Source organism: Alosa sapidissima, chromosome 14 (assembly GCF_018492685.1).
Source record: "Alosa sapidissima isolate fAloSap1 chromosome 14, fAloSap1.pri, whole genome shotgun sequence".
Classification (NCBI taxonomy): Eukaryota; Metazoa; Chordata; class Actinopteri; order Clupeiformes; family Clupeidae; genus Alosa; species Alosa sapidissima.
Window position 1 is genome coordinate 27,791,430 of NC_055970.1, and position 19,669 is coordinate 27,811,098.

General features: G+C 38.6%; 1 protein-coding gene across 1 annotated transcript; it reads right to left on the minus strand.

Moving 5' to 3' along the window:
* Positions 1-6,170: 6,170 nt before the first annotated feature.
* arhgap1 (Rho GTPase activating protein 1) lies at positions 6,171-18,584 on the minus strand. The gene is made up of 13 exons (XM_042061789.1): positions 18,467-18,584; positions 15,847-16,053; positions 14,622-14,714; positions 13,129-13,216; positions 12,861-12,992; positions 12,655-12,741; positions 12,391-12,489; positions 12,087-12,194; positions 10,928-11,004; positions 10,699-10,776; positions 9,794-9,922; positions 9,435-9,538; positions 6,171-9,121 (listed from the first exon to the last, which is right to left on the minus strand). The coding sequence occupies exons 2-13, from the start codon at positions 15,992-15,994 to the stop codon at positions 8,951-8,953; spliced, it is 1,314 nt and encodes a 437-aa protein (XP_041917723.1). The 5' UTR covers positions 15,995-16,053; positions 18,467-18,584; the 3' UTR covers positions 6,171-8,950.
* Between the last annotated feature and the right edge of the window lie 1,085 nt (positions 18,585-19,669).

Sequence of the window (19,669 nt, forward strand, 5' to 3'; positions counted from 1 at the left end):
AACTTCATTCAAACTATGTTACGTAGGTCTTACTTATGACATGTGGGCTTTGTATTTTTCATCTTTGTAACTTTTATACTTTTTAAACTATTAATTAGTGATGACATCACAATAGAGCCGTTAAGCAATTAGAATCCTATGCCAGGTGGTCATGCCACCTGGCTCAACTGCCAGTCTCAGGCTTTAAGCATACAAACTGGCTCTATTAAGACTACACACCCTGTTCAACTGTTCCTCTGCCAAAAACTGTTTCAAAATAAAAGTCCTCACTACAATATTTCACTGTTAAACAATTTAACCCTTTAAACTACTGAACTTTTTAACTGGTCAGCCATTGTAACTGTTACTTGTCATCAACTATGACTCCTACCCACTGTAGCTAGTTAGCATGGTTAGCATAGTTAACATGTTAACATTGTTAGCATTTTTAGCAAAAATGCTAAAAATGATTAGCTAAGTTAGCTAAGTACCATGGTTGGCATAGTTAGCATGTTAGTTAGCATAGTAAGCATAACTGCTAAAAATGATTAGCTAGGTTACCTAAGTCACATGGTTAGCATAGTTAGCATGTTAGTTAGCATAGTTAGCATGCTAGTTAGCATAGTTAGCATAACTACTAAAAATGATTAGCTAGGTTAGCTAAGGGCTTCTACATACTCAACGCACCCGACCGGTAGTGCGAAAACGTGACGTCAAAATGACGTAGATCTTGCTGGCGCGCAAGGATTTAACCCAGGTAGCGCGAGGTAGCGCACCACTCATTTTTTTTCAGACGAGCGCGACAAAGCGGAAACAGGAAGATGGACTAGTTCGAGGGCAAGCGAGAGTTGCATTGTTTTGTTACAGTCGTGAATTTGTAATAGTTTGCTGGATAGGTTAACAAGCGAGAGTTGCAACACATGGAATTAAGAGGAAAGAATAGAAACAATTTATTTTCAAACAAAGGATATCTATTAAGGCCTGAACAAAATCTCTTTCCACTTCAGGAAATAACACAAACTCAGCCAGCTGCTAACTAGCTAGCCAGCTAACTAAACTGTTTAAATTATTAAAATTTCCCTCGGGATGACTAAAGTATCTATCTATATATCTATCCATCTATCTATCTATCTATCTATCTACCTGTGCACACACCTTGGAAACTAGATGATAATGATGATGGTAGTTGTGAATAGTAGCAACCAAAGTACCATCACAGAGGCTAGCTACTAGTGTTTCTTACTGCAGCTTCTTCTGCTGTGTAACGTAGTTAGCGTTAATATTTTCACAACAGTGACACCTCTGTATAAATGGTTACGGCGCTTCTGTGACGTCACATTGTCGCGCTACAGGTCGGGTGCGTTGAGTATGTGGGACGTTTAAGTCACATGGTTAGCATAGTTAGCATTTTAACATTGTTAACATGCTAGTTAGCATAGTTAGCATAACTACTAAAAATGATTAGCTAAGTTAGCTAGGTCACATGGTTAGCATGTTAGCATTGTTAGCATGCTGGTTAGCATAGTTAGGTTAGCATGCTGGTTAGCATAGTTAACATAACTACTAAAAATGATAAGCTAAGTTAGCTAGGTCACATGTTAGCATTGTTAGCATAGTTATCATTTTTGACAAAACTATTAGAAAACATTAGCTAAGTTAGCTAAGTAACATGGTTAGCATAGTTAGCATTGTTAGCATAACTGCTAAAAATAAATAGCTAAGTTAGCTAAGTCACATGGTTAGCATGTTAGCATTCTTAGTATTTTAGCATACCTGCTATAAATTATTAGCTAAGTTAACTAAGTCATATAGTTAGAATTGTTAACATAGTTAAGTAACTTGGTTAGCATTATTATCTTTGTTAACATAGTTAGCATAACTGCTAGCAAACATTAGAGCCACTCCAACTGTCAGTTATCGTCAACTATCCACCTATTTAACTGTTCAGTCATTCCAACTATATTAAACCTCATCTACCTAGCAACCAATATAGCTTGTATTTACTCTGTATGATATTTTACATCATATTTTTGAATTTTCATGCACTATATTTCCTTCAGGAAATGCTTTTCTAGTTAGTGATTGATAGCCTATCTTATGCGCTGTGTTTAAGCAGGCCGTGAACAAAGGGTTAACTTATAGCCTACAGGTAGAAAAAAGAAAAAATGGTGATAATATAACGTTAGCTAAGTTAGTTTGCCTGCTAGCTAGCTTATTAGTAGGCTATACAGTCTCTCAATGGGAATTTATGTGATCTATTTACCAGTGCAATAGCTACTTCTGTCTAAATAATAGGCCTATTTACCTCTCTTTATTCAGTGTAAACTTGGAAAAAGATCAATTGGGCCTTTCACACGGTCAGTTCTTGCAGTTCATTACCAAGTAAAAAAAAAAATGCATAAAACCGTCAGTTTGTAATGTAGGCCTACAAGAAATGTGGTAGCACAGTGATTAGAGGAGTGAGCTCTGACCCCACGGATTGTTGGTTCAAATCCAGGCTCAGCGCAACATTTCATATACAGTTCCAATTCTATGAGCCCACCTGAACAGCTGTTTTAACGTTGCCAGCTGTTGTTTTTTTTTTTACTCGGTAATGAACTGCAAGAACTGTGAAAGGTTGCTAGGTAACTATAAACAAACTCAAAGATCATAATTCTTGATTTCGCTTGCAAACTGATGGTTTTATGCATTTACTAAACAATTATCGAAATTAAACACCACTTTTCCATCAAAAAGCTTGTTGTAAAAGGCATAACTTGTTAGATTTAAGAACTAGGTTCGCTAGCTCTGTGTGTTATGAGCAAAGAATCTTTAGTTATGAGTCAGTTTGTGGATGTCAAAACACGAATGCAAGTCTAGAAATATTTGTGGATGTCGCCATCTACTGGATTGCGATTTCTGTGTGCCGGTGAATTAAAGTAGGCCTATTTACGTGTGGATTTGTGTGACTTTCATGTGAAGAACGTCTCAAAAACACGTAACTTTGGAAAGCGAAGAATGCGTGTGCTGGTGATCTACAAATGCAGAATCACATTTCACAAATGAAATTTTCAGTTTTACAAATGGCATTTTATTTACAAATGCACATCTATATTTGTAAAAATCAATATACGAGTTACAAATATGATTTTTTTTATTTGTAGATATCAAAACACACATGCAAATCAAGAAATATTTGTGGATCCCCCTCTGCGCATATACAAGTATTACTGAGACAAATTTAGCTCCATAGGCAAAGGAGCGTAACCATATGTACTGTATGTTCAGGGGTCCACTCCATTACTGCTTTCTTTGGAAGCACAATGCCATAGGCCACATTTCCAAAGTGTACTTCTTATTTATTTCAATTTTGTATGCCTTCATTTTTCTGCGTTAGTGTTTTTTGTTAGGATGAAAAAATTGTTAAGGTGTCTATGGTGCTATTTAGCCATTTCTATTTCTACAACTCAGCATACACAAAAACTGAATATCAAATGAAGTCTCTGCCAACAGTATTTTTAAAACAAATGTATAAATGTATGTGATTATTGGATTTTAGGTGTATTATGTTGATAATTGTGCCATTAATTGTTTGCCATGAATTTCCAATAAAATAGTACTTGTTAATCATCTATTACATTATCTTCTAAGGTTGAAAGTATAGAACATGGAATTTGAATTTTAACGAAATATATCTCTATTGCAAGGAGTCCGTGATGACATGACAATGTTCCTAGTGTCTTTGTATAAGAAACAGACCACCCATGTTTGTTGCCAAAGAGCACAATGTTCTCATCTGACCAAAAAATACCAGTCAATGTACCAGTGGTTAGCTAACTGACCACTGGTGATAGTAAAGGCATTTCCACTAATCTGTTGACATGTCTTGAAGACTGGGTGATCTCATGAGGCTACTTTTGCTCTACATCTTCTACAGTGATTCTTGGATATGTTGCCCCTCTTTCAATCCTCACTATGTGGGGGAAAAGTAAACATGTAGCCTGGCGAGCCAGACCCATTAAAATGTAGGGTCTGGGCACTCACCGTTCGCAGTGCTCAGTCCGAGGGGCGGGATAATCAGTTGTCTTTCAAATTCCCTCTGCACGCAATAGGACGCAATAGGATATTTGTTTTCAAGTAGCAGGGAATTCAAGCCAAATCGTTGCAACTCTGCCATCAATCATTATGTTACGCCCACCAAACGACTCTAAACACGATTTCAATGCCCTGATTAAGTTTCGATTTCTGGAGCTCACAAGCCAACGGAGAGTTGCTAGACTAGCCCTGGCAGCAAGGGGCACGTCTAGATTTCTAGGCTAGTAAACATGGGGACTTTTCAATGATTGCCTTATATGCACATTTTCAAGTAGCTGTTTTTATAGTCATTCCTTGACTTAAGTCAAGTCAACACACTTATATTGCATGTCTGAATGGTATAAATGGTGCTAATAAAAAATAAAGTCAACAAACTTGATTTGTGTGTTCTCTGTCTTTCCCAGGTTGAAAACTGACTAAATTGAGCCTTTGTGTTGCCTCATATTTACCTCAGTGAAACAGGAAGTCATGGAATATTGCATGAAAGTTCCTGTACTCTGATCTGAACTTTAAAAAGTGAAATGAAAGTGGAAAAAGGCTAATTGAAGCAGTTTTGAGTAAAACCAGAATATGCATTTACAGCTGAATAGCAGATATAGCAAGCCATTCCATTTTGTGTAACCTTTAGCGAACCTATAAGGAATGTTCCCTTAATGTTACTTGTTTTTTGGATCTCACCCCTATAGGAAAATCTGTTGTGTGAACTTACATAATGTGTAGCTTTGCCAGTCAAAGGGACTCCTGTGCTATGGATGCCTTCCAGAGCGTGCTACCAAGAAGCATTCCCACAGCATAATGCCAACAGCCTTCTTCTGAACTACTTGTACTTCTTGTGAGCTTGAAGTCGTCCATGTCTTGGGTGAACTCTTGTCAAGATTTAGTATGAGCTTTTCCCTCCCATGAATCTTTGATTGGTGAAGAACCATGGGCAAAAGTTGTTGTATGCAAAGTATCTTCCATCTCAGCTGCTGAAGCTTATAACTCCTTCTATTCAGAGTTGTCATAGGTGTCTTGGTGGCCTCCCTCACCAGTCATCTTCTAGTCACTGAGTTTGTGGGGATGATTATTTTACATTATGTATTTCTAATTAATTGATATGACTTTGTAGAAGTATACTGATTCCTATAATAATATATACTGCTCAAAATTAAGGGAACATTTCAATCACTAGATCGGTACTCTGACACTGTTTGGTTCTGAGCACAAGTAAAACTTTTGAAGCGATTGCTTTATTTTGCAAGAACTGTCAGACATTCTGTGAATGTAGTTTGAGAATGGAGAAACGGAAAAAAATGTGTTTTAACAATTGTGGAAAACTGTAGGTGTTCCCTTAATTTTTTTGAGCAGTATATAATATTAATGTCATTAGAAAACATTTTACCAATGTTAGCTGAAACTTCATTTCTATCTAGGAAAAGGAAACACTACATGGGCTTTGTCCCTATTCTTTCTGCAGTGTGTCACAGTTCTGCATGGGTGCAGCCCCTGCGTTATCTGCTCGCCAGGATAGCAGTAATCAGGGTCTGAATCAGTGTGGTCCATGTAAGATGGACTAACTAACACCATCTCTTGACAACCTGGAAGGATACTGAAACCCTGACTATTTGCTTTAGAGCAGCTGGTGTATCTTTATGTGAAGGCATGCTGTCTCCTTTGATTCACATCATGATAAATAAAACTGTTTTAATGTTTTCTTACCATTGCCTGACTGGATCTTCATCTGTTTTGTGTATCAAAATTGAAGTAATTTTCTCTGTAAAATCATATCATACAGCCACAAAATTCCTGAAGGGACATATGCGAAGCATTCTTGGTATGCACCAGAAAGTTTCAGATGTCTACCAGAAACTCAAAACCCTTGTAAGTTTCTGGTGTGCATACACATTTCTGGACAAATGTTCTTACAGGGGCTCCATACACAGTCCTAACAACTGTTTTTTCTTCTACTTCCCTCAAATTCAATGTTCATTTTTTTTAAGTTATCTATACTCTGTAAGAAATAAATTAAGCAAGTAACTGGGCCATGCTATGAAGGTATTTCTATTTCTTCTGGCAAATGGTCTTATAATCTATAATGCTAATCAGATGGTAAAAGTCAGTAATAAAAAGTACAATCAGTTTTTCACCTTTTATAGTTTATTTATCTTTGAATTCACTTACCACAGATGATGTACAAAACTAGAATTTCAAAAGCCAAACATTATAATTGAATAGCCTTGATGCAAACAAAGATCTTCGCATAAAGAAACACTTTTTTCCCCAAGCAGAAAATTGTCCACATCACAGGTAAACAGATTGGTGTTGGAATTACAGTAAAAAACCAAATGGCACAAAATTCCACGGTACTGGATCAGTTGATTTTTTTGATGGCTAAAATAATGTCCTGTCCTTTTTAAGGCACACACACACACAAAGGTTGATGAGCTAGAAAACAACATAAGCCACTGATGTACAGACATGAGTTCATACACTGAAAACAATACGTTCACTTGAATAAGAGACATACAACACTTTAATGAAAACAGTTCATCTGGCTTTTTAAATATCTACTACCTGACAAGGTGCAACACGATGCAAACTCTTTCAATTTGCACTGTTCTAAGTTTATTGAAGACAAAGATTGTGAAACTCCAAATACAACTTGAAGGGAGGAAAACCACTTTAAATGCCTTTGCCTGACAAGCAATAGAAACACTCCATCCACAGACTGACACAAGAAAATGTATCTTTTGTACGGAAATATGAATGATCTCAAAAGCTGGATGCACACATCTTGTGTTTTGTACACTCAGAGGATTTAGGTATTGTGTGTTCCTGTAGTGTTTAGGTAAGATACTCTTAACACACCATCAATTAAATAAATGTTGAGATCTTTGTCCTCACTGACTAAAACTACAGTTCTGCTCCAGGAGCAAGGACTACACCTTCACAGACTGGGGTTAGGAGGAATCTACATCTTTGGAGAACACCACAACACAACAAAGCACAAGTTCAAACACAGGACAAGAATGGTGATTGCACAATAATATCTCTATTGCATTGGGTAGGGAACATAGGAGGTATCTTCTAGGGTGCCACAGTCATATCACAGGCCAAGGAAAACTTGGCCCAGTGCTCCCAGGCTCACGTTTATTCTAGACCACTGCCTCGCAATATGGTGGCTGGAGAGCTGATGAAGCTGATTAATGATGTGGATATAAAGGGGCAAAGGGGTGAACTTGCTGGAGTGACACGGAGGGTGATCAGCACTAAACAAACATCTTGCAGGTAGATGCTAAGATATGCTAAAGATGCTAAAGATATACCCTTTCTGAAGTCAATTTTTGGAATGCTTTGATTAATCTGTATGCATATAAGATTTGGGATTCACATCATTCAAATCATTTATAATCAAAAGTCATTTTGGTCCGAACTGCTTTTACAGATTGGCAGTATCATTACAGTCTGTAGTTATATAAACATGCTACATCTACTGTTAGAAAAAATAGTAGAGTTAATGTTTTAAGAGAGTACAAGCAGTGAGCCATCAGGCTGCCCAATGCCACAGGCCTTAAAACTTTGTTAATTTGTGGACAAACAGTCATGAGGATGATGTGATATACCATCCTATATCATCCAGATATATGTAAATATATTGAACTTTTGAAATAGCTGGATACACAAGGGGCAGTATAGCAGCCCCAGACATGCTTTGCAAGTGGATTTGACAGCAGTGGGAAGTAGGACTAATCAAGTGGGACTAATCAGAGCATAAATCTTTGAATGTTTTTACTGATGCTCTGCAGCCCTTGTGCATCTCAAATCAGCATGTACTTTCCAGATCATTAACATTAACCCATGTCATAATATGGTCCCCTGTGGTTACTGAACCGATAGTCTGTGAAGCAGTAAAGTTGTTAAATTTGGATAAAATGAATAAGCTACAAAATATTGATATTGACCCTCGAGTAAGGCCAAAACAAAAACATAACTTACATGAAATTAAAATAATACTAGAAGATGGATTTGTTTAGCATGATTAGTTTTGGAAAGGAAAATGCATTATAAAGATAACTAGATGATTAGACTATAATGATCTATAGAGATAATAACATGACCTTCAAATATCTCAAACCCAAACATCCCCAGACTGATTTACCATGTTGTACAGTCAATACAGCTCACAAAAAGAAAAGGTATCAAGGCAATACACAATGTATACACAAGTATCATAAAATATATTCATAAATTTAAAAACCATTCAAGTTTTTAAATTTTAGTGCTTTATATGTGTACATAATTTTATGCAAACTATGTATCTAGGTGAGACAACCATCAGCTATTATTGTCCGTAATTGCAAAAATAAGACACGGAAACAAATTCCCTGACTAACATTTCAGTCTCTTCAGAGGATCCATTACTACTGTTTCATACCTGAATGAAAAATAAGCCCTATGAAAGTCATCTCAACGTGAAATAATTTGCTGAATTTCACACCCCAATTATTCACCCCACAAAACTGATTATACTTCTAATGTTCAGTACCTTCAACGTAATATCGTCTAGGACAGCAGCTCTCAACAGCTGAGGCAGTTCAATGGGAAAGGGCTACAACTGATTGTCCACATGTTTACAGTACCAAAATTATTGACCTTTCATATTTCAAAAAAATAATTTGCTGAGTTGGTCCAGATCAAGGTGAAAATTCCCTGCATCTTCTCATCTTCTCCGACCACTCGTCCTTTTACCCTTAGAATCTTTGTTTTACGTGTGTCCTCTGCCTCTCACAACACTCATGCATTTGGCAACACAGAGTACGAAGGGGAGTAGGGTCACATCGAAGCTACACTGAGATGGATCTAATAGAGGAAGAGCATAGATGGGCCAGTAAAGGGGGGAATGGGGTGGGGTAAAGTTCTAAGCAGAAAAGACCTCTTGGTGGTTGTCCAATAGGGTTCTTGTGAAGTTGTTGATGGGTCCGATGGCACTGAGTGTCATGGCAGCATCCTGGCCCCATAGCAGATTGGGCCCAAACACCACGGCCAGGTTAGCGTTGTTCATCTTGTTCACATCACTCCGTGCTGACACCTACAGGAAAAGCAAGCATGTTGATGTAGTCTGATATCAAATATGATCACAAGCATGTTGATGTAGTCTGATATCAAATATGATCACAAGCATGCTCATATAGTGAGCGGTAAAAGGGGTGAGCATCAAGGGACAACAATTCTAGCTAAAGGTACTTGTACTTGAATTTTTCCCTTGGGGATCAATAAAGTATTTATCTATCTATCTATCTATCTATCTATCTATCTATCTTGTATGTACAGGTAAAACACATGTAATATTTTGTGGCAAAATAATGCCACTATGGAAAATTTGTTTCCTTCATGCAACTTACCTCAGCTAGAAACTGGCTGAGGTACTTCAGGGAAGCGTAGTTCTCTTGTGGGAGCATTGCCAGCAAGTTTCGGATGGTCCCTACTTGAGAGGTGCCTTCAACATCTGGTGATAAAGCACACATCCGAGTTATAACACATACAGGTAAATGTTACTGTTCAAAAGATTGTAAATTCTGAGAACATCTCAGTTTTGTAAGACAATTCCAATTGTTTTAACTGAAATGTATTTGTTAAATTGATCATAGACGACAGATGACAGATTTTGAACACAGCATTTGCAGACATGTGCGATCTAATTTTTGAGTAAATCCTGACTACAGGCCACAATGTGGTAGGTTAGAGAAAGGTAATGACTTGCTTTGGAAGTTGATGATGTCATTGTACAGCTGGTATGTGAGCAGGGGTTCAGGAAGTTCTCTCAGGAATGTCTTCAGAATGACCGCAGCTAAGTGCACATCTTCCATCTGACCAAAATTTACTTCCTCACCTGAAAACATTCACACAAACCAACCACCATCACAGCCTAGTCCAGGTTTGGGACACTGCAGGCATTACTGGACCATCTCAGTAAAGTGACAGGACAAATATGGACTTAAGGCACAAAAGGAAGTGCACACAACGATAACAAACTGACAGTAATAATAAAGTGCAACAGGCATGATTGCTGATACATGACCACAACATGTAGTATAAGCAATCATTACAAAGCATTACTGAACTATTTAATAAAAGAGCAAAACAAGAAAAATATAAATATAAACAAATATAACACATAATTTGAAATAAAACACAAATAAACAAATATGATTTCTATTTTACTATAAGTACAGCATGAGTTTAGAACTCAAGCATGACACAGGTCAGAAACTCATTCCTCTGGAGTCAACCAATACAACCAATTACTGCAAAGGAAGTGCTAGCTATAGATGACTGGATAGGCACTAGAGGCTTGAATGAATGCAGTCATGTCGCGCTGTTTCTCCAAGCAAGTCTGTTGATACTGGCAGCAATAGTCGCCATATTAGTTACTTTGCATCTAAGCGTTGACAACTTCAACTCTGAATCACCTTTGGTTTTCTGAGAGCTTGGCATGTTCCCATAGTGGGAATTCAGTAATAGATGACAGAAAACAATCTTCTGAAACCGTTAGCTTGACACAAGTTAGGGAGTTTTAAGGTAAATAAATCTAAGCTATGGGGAGACTCTTGTCCCTACATGTTCCAAACCGGGAGCCCTGAACTTCTTCCTAATCAGACAACTTACCAGAGTTGTATTTCTCTTGAACAGTCTTCACCAGAGTGACATTAGCAGATCGTCGGAATATTCCCTCCATCTCCAGACCTGATAAGGTATATGAGAGTAAGAATGAACTCTGTGTTGTATACTGTACTTACAATAACTGCCTCTTCAAGTGCCTTCTCAAAGACCACACATACAGTTATTAAAGGAAACAAAACGACAAGCAGAGTAAAATAATGAGAATGAAGCTTACCTTGTTCCTTTAAGAACTCAATGGTATCTCGCATTACCAATGGAATGCCTTCAGGATCTGCGGACCTAAGTTTGAGCCTAAGAAAGAACAAAAGCATTAACTGCATTTAACTGCATTTAGAACAACTTACTAAATAAGCTGCTCTATTGCAATTCTAAATATTAAAAACAACAACAACAAAAAATCACCAAAACATTTCAGGTAGACCAAGCAATGCAAAATACTTGTACAAACAAAAAAGAGTCCTGTTCAACAACTTGTGTTCATAGTTTATTATTATTATTTATTATTATTATTATTATTATTATTATTATTATTATTATTATTATTATTAACTATAGTGTCACCTCACATCAACTACATCTCTGACAAAAAGACCACAGCCAACAGACTCTGCAGTTGAAAGGAAATAACTCTCTATACCAGCAGTACGCTATTTGATGGCAATTGAAGGTGTTTTGTTGGTGTGCCTGATCATTTATTATTGTTTGTGAATGCACATGCGAGTAAAAATAAATGCCGTGCAAGTGCAAAAAAATATTTAGGTGCACTGGTGCGAATGACTTCTAGCCAAGTCAATGTTTGTCTACAAAATACACCGCAACATCGCGAGACATTACTGGTCAGACCTGTTCCACAGTGACATGTAAGTTGCCGACAGCTGTATTAAAGTACACGTCTGCTATGAATGACCATGTAAAGATGAAAGATCTGCTGCCAACAGCTAGCACTAGCAGTAATGTTAGCACCAGCACTGCACCAGTACATAATGACTAATCGACTGCTACTATGAAATACTTGTCAATTAGTACAAATCAGTAGTCGTGAAGACCCTATTACAGGATTCACGATTTTGAGCTGTTGTCATGACGCCTGCTATAATCTCGCACTTATTGCTTCTTAACAAACTATCAGCTAATACGTCATTCTTGTGCATGTAACTGAATTTAGGTTATGTATGACTCCTAGGTAGTCCAACTAGTCCAAACATACTGTACAGGACACACTGCCAGCCAACACTCACCGATGACTGACAGCTGGCAAAGTGTATCCCAGGCCTAATATGCATACCATAAATAATGATCCATAATAATTGAATATATAAATATAATGATGTGTGTAGTCAGTGATGATGTTAGATGGAGCTGAGAGCACATACGTGGACAGGGGAACTCCAAACTGCTGATTAGGCAGAGGTGGACTGCGTGGAGGAGACTTTGGGACCTGTGCAGAAGGCTTCAAAGCCTGCCGGATCTTTGCATCATATCTGCAAACCAAGAGGCATTATATGAGGTAACAATCCAATCATTTTGTTCAAATAAAGTTGTTGCACAAACAAACATACATGGATATATACATTTTTTATACATCTATCCTGTGGAAGTGGAGGTAGATGAAACAAACATATCAACATAGTAATTTGACATAATTCAAAGATTTATAAGAAGACACAAAGCTCTTACTCTCTCACTCGGGATGGAATGACGAGCTGCTCACACTTCAATAATTCATCTAGCTCACTCAGGTAGTTGATGTAACTAATCTTGCGTCCAAACTTGAAGCTGAAAAGCAAACACAACAGACATCAGCAAAACACAGACAAGTTAACAATTCAAAGGTTAATTGAAAAGTATGTGTTTTCGAAACCAACATGCATTAACTCAACATAAAAAAATGACAATCACAGATTTAGGCACTGCAGGAAAATTGTGTGCAGAGGTACTTACCTAATTAGAGGTTTAAATAAGATGAGGAGTGTTCTAACAAACATGGTGGGGTGCACTATGACCAGGGATTTGATGTTCTTCTTGTATCTTAAGTGAGCAGAAAATAATTTGTGTCAAAATTCCAATGCCATAGATGACTAAGTAGACATATGGTGACCCAGGTGAGAAACATCTAAAAGGTTTTTCAAAGGTTTATATGTACTCACTTTCTGTCAAATTCCCGGTAGGCATCCCTGAGCCAGCTGAGGGAAGGCTTGTTCTCGCTGGTGAGACCATGGTGGAAATAGATGAGGGTGTAATCACTCTCCACATATTGGTCCAAAGTGTGCTTCAGGTACCTGCAGTCAGCAAAAGATCAACATATCTGAGGCTGTTCATATTAAAGTTAGTTACAACTACATGCACATTATAGTCCAACTAAGATGAGAACTGTGGTGAACTTGGACTTAAAGAGGCTAACTGACTATAACCTACATCAGCAACTTCTGATGGTCCAGTTGGTGGTGTGGAGGCATCCGGCAGGCACTGAACACTATGACCTTTCTGCCAAAGTTGTCATCCCCTAACACAAAAAGTCATGGGATTAGCATAAGATGAAAAGTAGGAAAATATAGCTTTAATCATTAAACGCATAATTTCACTAGCAATCTCCTCATTAGTAGAAACTGGAAGATGTGTTTTAAATAACTGATCATCATTCACCCATGGTGATCTACAAACATTTACCTTACACAATGTTTCATAAAAGGTGCACAAAATCCACACCTCAAGGAAAGTTATACACAGATGTTTTATTGTTAGAAACCACTTTTGTCTGCCTTTTTAAAGGCTATAATGTATTGAGAGGTTGTGCTATTTGGGTGGGGTCACATAGGCTAGCGATTCTTACATTTTGGGCACTGAAATGGGTTTCAATAAATTTAAATTGTATTCAACTTGAATATTGTATTCTCACAACTGACTGGTTTATCTCTGCCAAGGGGGTCATGTTTTCTGTGAAGTTTGTCTGTCTGCAAGCAGAATTATGTCGCACAATCAAACAGCACAATTTGTCTTAAACTTGGTGGAAAGGTAGCCTGTGCCTGTGGGAAGAGCCCATCACATTTGGGAGCAGATCCCACTCAAGGTGACTCTACAGATCTAGTCACTTTAAATAATGTTGTGCGAGGTGCACACTGCCCGAGTGCCCTTCTGGTTATTACTTTTAGGCTGTATGGGCTCAAGATATTTCCCTACTCTGCTTGTGTTTACTGTAAATGCCAATGAGCTAAATGTCACATACTGTAGGAGCGTCAACCCAAAAGGCAGAAGAAGGTCCATGACAGCAGAATGTCCATTTCAAAAGGGTACAGCATTATTAGAGGCGCAAGTAAAGATTTGAGTTTGCACAGACATTTCTCTATCAATGCCAATTTTGCCTCTAGGGGCTACTGGATATAATGCCATTTGTTTTTTAAAGAAAACTTCAGACAAAAAGGAATTTCGCAACCCCTCACTGCAGCTGTCATAGGCTACTGTCACAGAGCAGGTATGTAGGCAAAGCCACACATTACCAGAGGATGGTTTCGTACTGACAAATTGTGGATAGTAAAATTTGTTTTATTCTGACCAAGTTTGCCATGTCTAATCGATCATGTAATTTAAGAAAGCAGACAGCAGATTTTCACAAAACACACACCAACATTTGACATAACTGTGTGCAATTATCCTGCAAAGAACTGTTTTCTTAATTATAGCAGTTTCATAAACACTGAAATATGTTTCTGTCTGTGTAACAAATGCAACAGAACAATCATGTCCAGCACAACCATGGAGGAAACATTACCCATCTCTGGACCAGAACCTAACCACCCTGGCCTAAATAGGCCATTTACCCACTTGTACCAAAGAAATCATTTGCAGCACTAAGTGAGTGCATCAAACGGCACATTGTAATACAGCAGTCTACAACTAAGGATAGAACTCACCGGCCACCTCAACGATTTGGTGTCGAGCAATGTCATAGTAAGGGTCATCCCAAGCCAAATGAGAACCCTGACCCAAATGTTTCATATCTGTTTCTGAAAATAGGAAGAAAGGAAAGAATGTGGCAAAACAGTTATTTCAAATATACCAATGAAAACTATTGTAGGTCAGTAGAATGCCTTCTATGTTTTCATAACTATGACATTTTCTGTTAAATACCCTCACTGTTCCCATTTAATTTCAGTCAGCAAAATGTAGTGACTAAAAAGAATTGCTGCAAGATTGTGATATAACTAGGCTCTTTCTAAAAAAATCTCACTGCATCTACTATAACCGAGAAAACTCGTGACAAAGTGTGATTACTACGTGCTGAAATCTAGCTGTCAGCATCACTGAGGGAGGGAGTGCGCTGAGCTGAGCAAACGCACACCATTAGTCACTGGCGCAAAGTGCCCTTCAGGCTTCCATACAACTATATGCAATCATTCACACCAATAATCTCTTGCAGCTCCAATGCTGAATTTCACGCACTGCTGTTTCCTCCAGTGTAGCCATAAAGCAGTAAGACATGCCTTGATGCCTTAACAGAACAACATGCCTCACTGAAACGGATGTCACTGCATTTCATATCATGGTAGCCACCCTCCCTTAAAGAGACTGAGGGTTGGATTTTTTTTTTTAAAAATAGGCCTGCACAACAGACATCCACCGTGGCAGTGATTTGCAATGTAATTTGTATGCAGTAGGCTAATTTGATGTATGCAGCATTTGCAGGAATTTGTCTTACAAAAAGCATTGAAGAGAATAGCAAGGGGACTCTTTGACATTACCATGGTGCATTCCTCTGAGGCTAAGCCCAGCATATGCACACACACAGAGAGAGAGAGAGAGAGAGAGAGAGAGAGAGAGAGAGAGAGAGAGAGAGAGAGAGAGAGAGAGAGAGAGAATGCAATCATGCTTTTTAACCAATGTATTCTGGGACCAAAATAGATCCAGTTCTCTGTAACAGCTTTGAAATGGGAAGATCTCTTTTCTGTGGTTAATTCAATACTCTCGCATTTTGACAAAGCTATGCTGAGAGCAAAAAGTTGTATTTATGTGACAGACATTTGCTATCCTAGTATTCAATAAAGTACTGTTATACCACTATAACTATTATTATCAATGTAGCCTAAACTGGAAAAGGTGCATAGAAACCCCATTCTCTCCACCCTCCAAGGCTCTTACCAGACTTGCTCATGCTGGCCAGGTCATCGGAAGGCCACTGCTTGTCTTCCATGGGTGACAACTTAAGATGGTCTAAGGCAGTGCTGGGGGTGTCATCTACAGCAAGGTCATCCTGGAAGTCGACCAGAATTTCTGAGGCAGAGGACATGGCGGTCCTCTGGCTGTCACTGTGTAGCACTTGCAACAGATTCCTTCTCTATCAGTGCCCTGCCACAGAGGAAAAGGAATTTTCTGTCAATAGTTTTATCAACTAAACAAAGTCTGATTTAAGGTGTAGGCTACACATTAGGGGTGTAAAGGTACACATATTCGTACCGAACCATTTAGGTACAGGACGTTAGGTTCAATATAGATGTGTACTAAATGCAGTCTAATGGTAATCAACAGCAGGTTTTTTGTGCTTGTGGACCATGTTTCAAATTTGAGTCCCCACACAAACATAATGAAGTGGTGGACCATACGTCAGTTTACGTCAAAAAACGTTGACACCTTTCAAAACACTATTCCCGTTGCGCATCAGCAATTTTGTAAGTGAATTTTAGGTAAGCATTCCCTACAGGCTTACTGTACCGAAATTTAACTGAACCATGACTTCAAAACCACAGGGCTAGCCAAGGAAAACAGGTGAATCTGAGAGTACACTGGATATGCTCCCTCTCACTGAAAATGATTTCCAAATCAGAAACCTCAAGACCCAATCAAAACTGTTTATCCAGTATGGGACAGGCTTTATACAATGATGGACAGAGGAGCACAACCTATGAACACAACTGAGGGACTTTTGCAAATGAAGACCAACGGCTGTACTAATGGTGTCAGTATTAAACAACATATGTATCCATGTTTAAAGCCTTTGTCGGAAACTGAACATTAATGACAGGTGTCTGGTGTTAGCCAGGCTAGGGCTACAGACTCTTGGTCCCTGCTTGAACCCTACATATAAAAAATGCAGACAAACCCAACATAGACTATGTGTGCAAGAAGACTCGCCACTCTAGACAATCCAACCAAGAAATTTCCAATACAGGGTTCCTGCTCCCACATCATAGAACATTTTGATTAGTGAAGAAAGCTTGGCAAACTCTAAATCTGGTTGAAAATGACAACGCTTAAAAAATTAAAATAGGCCTACACTTTCATGCTACATTAAAACTAAAGTGGAGAAAATCTGTAAGTCGCCTTTATGTAATCCGATCTGATGCCACAAGTAGGCCTAATAGACCGCTTGATAAATTACATCTGCTGTGACATTCCGTTTCTTGAAATATCACAGTCATTCTGTAGAAGTCGCTGACCATGCGACAGAAAAGGATTAAGGCAGGATTCTAAAATGCGACACAATCCGAGGTTATTTTCAGTGAATATCCTACGCAGATATCCTAACACATATTTAATGAGAAAAAACCAACAACTGTACAGTCATAGTAAAGAACATATCCAGGGTGACTGGAGTGCAGATTCTATAGAATAGCTATTCTGGTAGGCCTACACTACTCTTGGTACAAGATGCTGTATGCACTTTTTAATGTTTGCGGTACCTAGGCTACTTTTTCACAAGCAATGCACCAATATTATGTCATCACAACATTTGAAAAGGCGAATAGTAGGCCTAGCGTGTGTATGCTTGCAACCATTTGTATAAAGTATATGCTTGCAACAATTGTAATTTCGCAAATATCCATGTTTGGATTAGCCTATACTGGCCAAAAGGTATAATGTTAATAAGATCGCCATTCTCCGTCTAAAAAAACAAAGTCGACTACTCCTATGCCTAGTGATCACGACAGCATTGACTTGCGAGTTTAAAGGAATGAGAATGGACCTTGTGCAAACGGGTTAATTAAAACAGTCAGCATATGTCAATTTGCCGTATCATCACAAATCCAATGTTAAGACCACAGCTGGTCGCATGGGGTCCGTGAAAAATCATAATGCTATTTATTTTCCTTTCGTTCCCTATTCAATGACAACGTTATGCATGTGACGTTAATGACACCAGGATGCAATACAAGAGCGTGATGCTAATCACATACGAAATTTTTCTTTAATGACAGAGTATTGAAATGAGCGTCGCTCAGTCATAGCCATTTTCTTGAGCCCTTTTGTCCGCTGAAAGAGTTAGCTATATGATGACAGCTAACTAAGCTATCAAAAGGCACCAGAACTGGCATCTCGTCGAGCAGGATAATGAAGGAAATAAACAGTAACGTTAACGACAGTCAATCTTAATGAGCTAAAGCTGACCCTGCTTGGCTGGTTCACTGCAGCCAACAAGAAGCGCCAACTGTTACCCATACCCATCTAACGAATCCTACATTGCCGTGGTCGCATATAAGTAACTTAGATGCCAAAATACATTTGCGCTCACATAGTTATGAAAAGTCATATGATAATGTTGACTGATATTAGTCTGTTAATTACGTTCATGTAATGAGCAAGCCGAGTTAGCTTGAAAGCTAGCTTGCAGTGGTTATCGTGGCTGTTCTAGCCAACGTAAAAAGACGTTAAACAGCTATCTGTCTGATATCAACTCTACGGATTTGGGTATTTTAGACGTTTGTTTAGTATTCGTTATAAAAACGGTTGTATCTTTTTAGGTGTGTACAACTCCGCAGTTTACCTTATTTCCGGTGATAGGGCTATCTCGTCAGTGACTTCCCACTTCTTTTTTCTTTCTTTTTTGACATCCACTGTGTCACAAACATCCGGTAACGAGTAGGCGGTCACTGTATTAAAGAACCAATCACTAACCATTGTCCAAATACAGCGCGCATGCTGCCTTCACGTGCCCTCCGAAGGTCCGTATTTCGTAGTGGCAAAGGATGTCGACTTTGGTGTGTTCAGGCTTTTAAGTCGGAATGAAGAAACTGCACAAATGTTCCAAATAAGATGTATTGCTCTGTGAAGAGCGTTTAAAGGTAGGCTACATTGTGCAGGTTTATATTTTTGGCGACTGTAGAGCTCCCTCTAGAGCCTTGCATTTCCCCTGGGGATCAATAAAGTATCTATCTATCTATCTATATTTACTCTGCTGTTGAAAATGGCACATTTCTCCTGACTTGCCCCCCCAGTCGAAAATTGTGTTGAGGTGAAAAATCTCCAAAGAGTTATATCTACTGACAAGGTAGGCTAGGTAGCCTATGTTTCACGACAGGGGTGCCATCACTTGTGTGAAAGTATTGCCACATTTCTGACCAAGCTCAACGTGTTTATTGTATCAGAGAAAAATAATTTGGAGTGGGTCATGCAAGGAGCTTCATTTTCTTTTTGATTGCCTCTATTACATTGTAAAACTACAATCTTGCCTACTCAAAGTGAATCACTGCTGTTTAGCCAGGTGAAGAAACTTTATAACTGCCTCGGGTGCATATATTTCCATCACGACTATGAACTGACAGGTGTAAAACAATGTATTGTTAACAGAATAAAAAAGAAAAGTTACATAAATGGTATTAAATGTACAAGAAAATTGACAGTAAGTGACAATTTGAAAGTGTACAGACTCAGGGGCGGAACCAGAGGGGTGGCTTTGGGTGGCACAGGCCATCCTTGAAATTCGATTGGCCACCCCAGGTGCCACCCCGAAATCCTAGTCTACGATTGACCATTATGACGGTCTAAGGCGGGACCTTTCTTGACGCATTTGCAGCGTTAGTTTGAAGTGTCAGACAGACTTAGGAAAGTGGCAAACACGCTTGCCATTATACATGACTTATTGTTTTTAGCATGTGAGTTTAGGCCTACAGGCTTGTGCTAACACGCAAAGATATCTATTTACCTATCGCATCCTAGACTAATTTTCCTACCTGCTTATTGTAGGCTA

What these genes read in the sequence shown, in the direction of transcription:
- arhgap1 (XM_042061789.1), bottom strand. Translation starts at nt 15,994, where the DNA reads ATGTCCTCTGCCTCAGAAATTCTGGTCGACTTCCAGGATGACCTTGCT. An exon ending in TTATTTAAACCTCTAATTAG is followed by an intron (nt 12,490 to 12,654) that starts GTAAGTACCTCT and finishes TTTGCTTTTCAG; the next exon opens with CTTCAAGTTTGGACGCAAGA. An exon ending in TCAAGAGAAATACAACTCTG is followed by an intron (nt 9,923 to 10,698) that starts GTAAGTTGTCTG and finishes GAATGTTTTCAG; the next exon opens with GTGAGGAAGTAAATTTTGGT.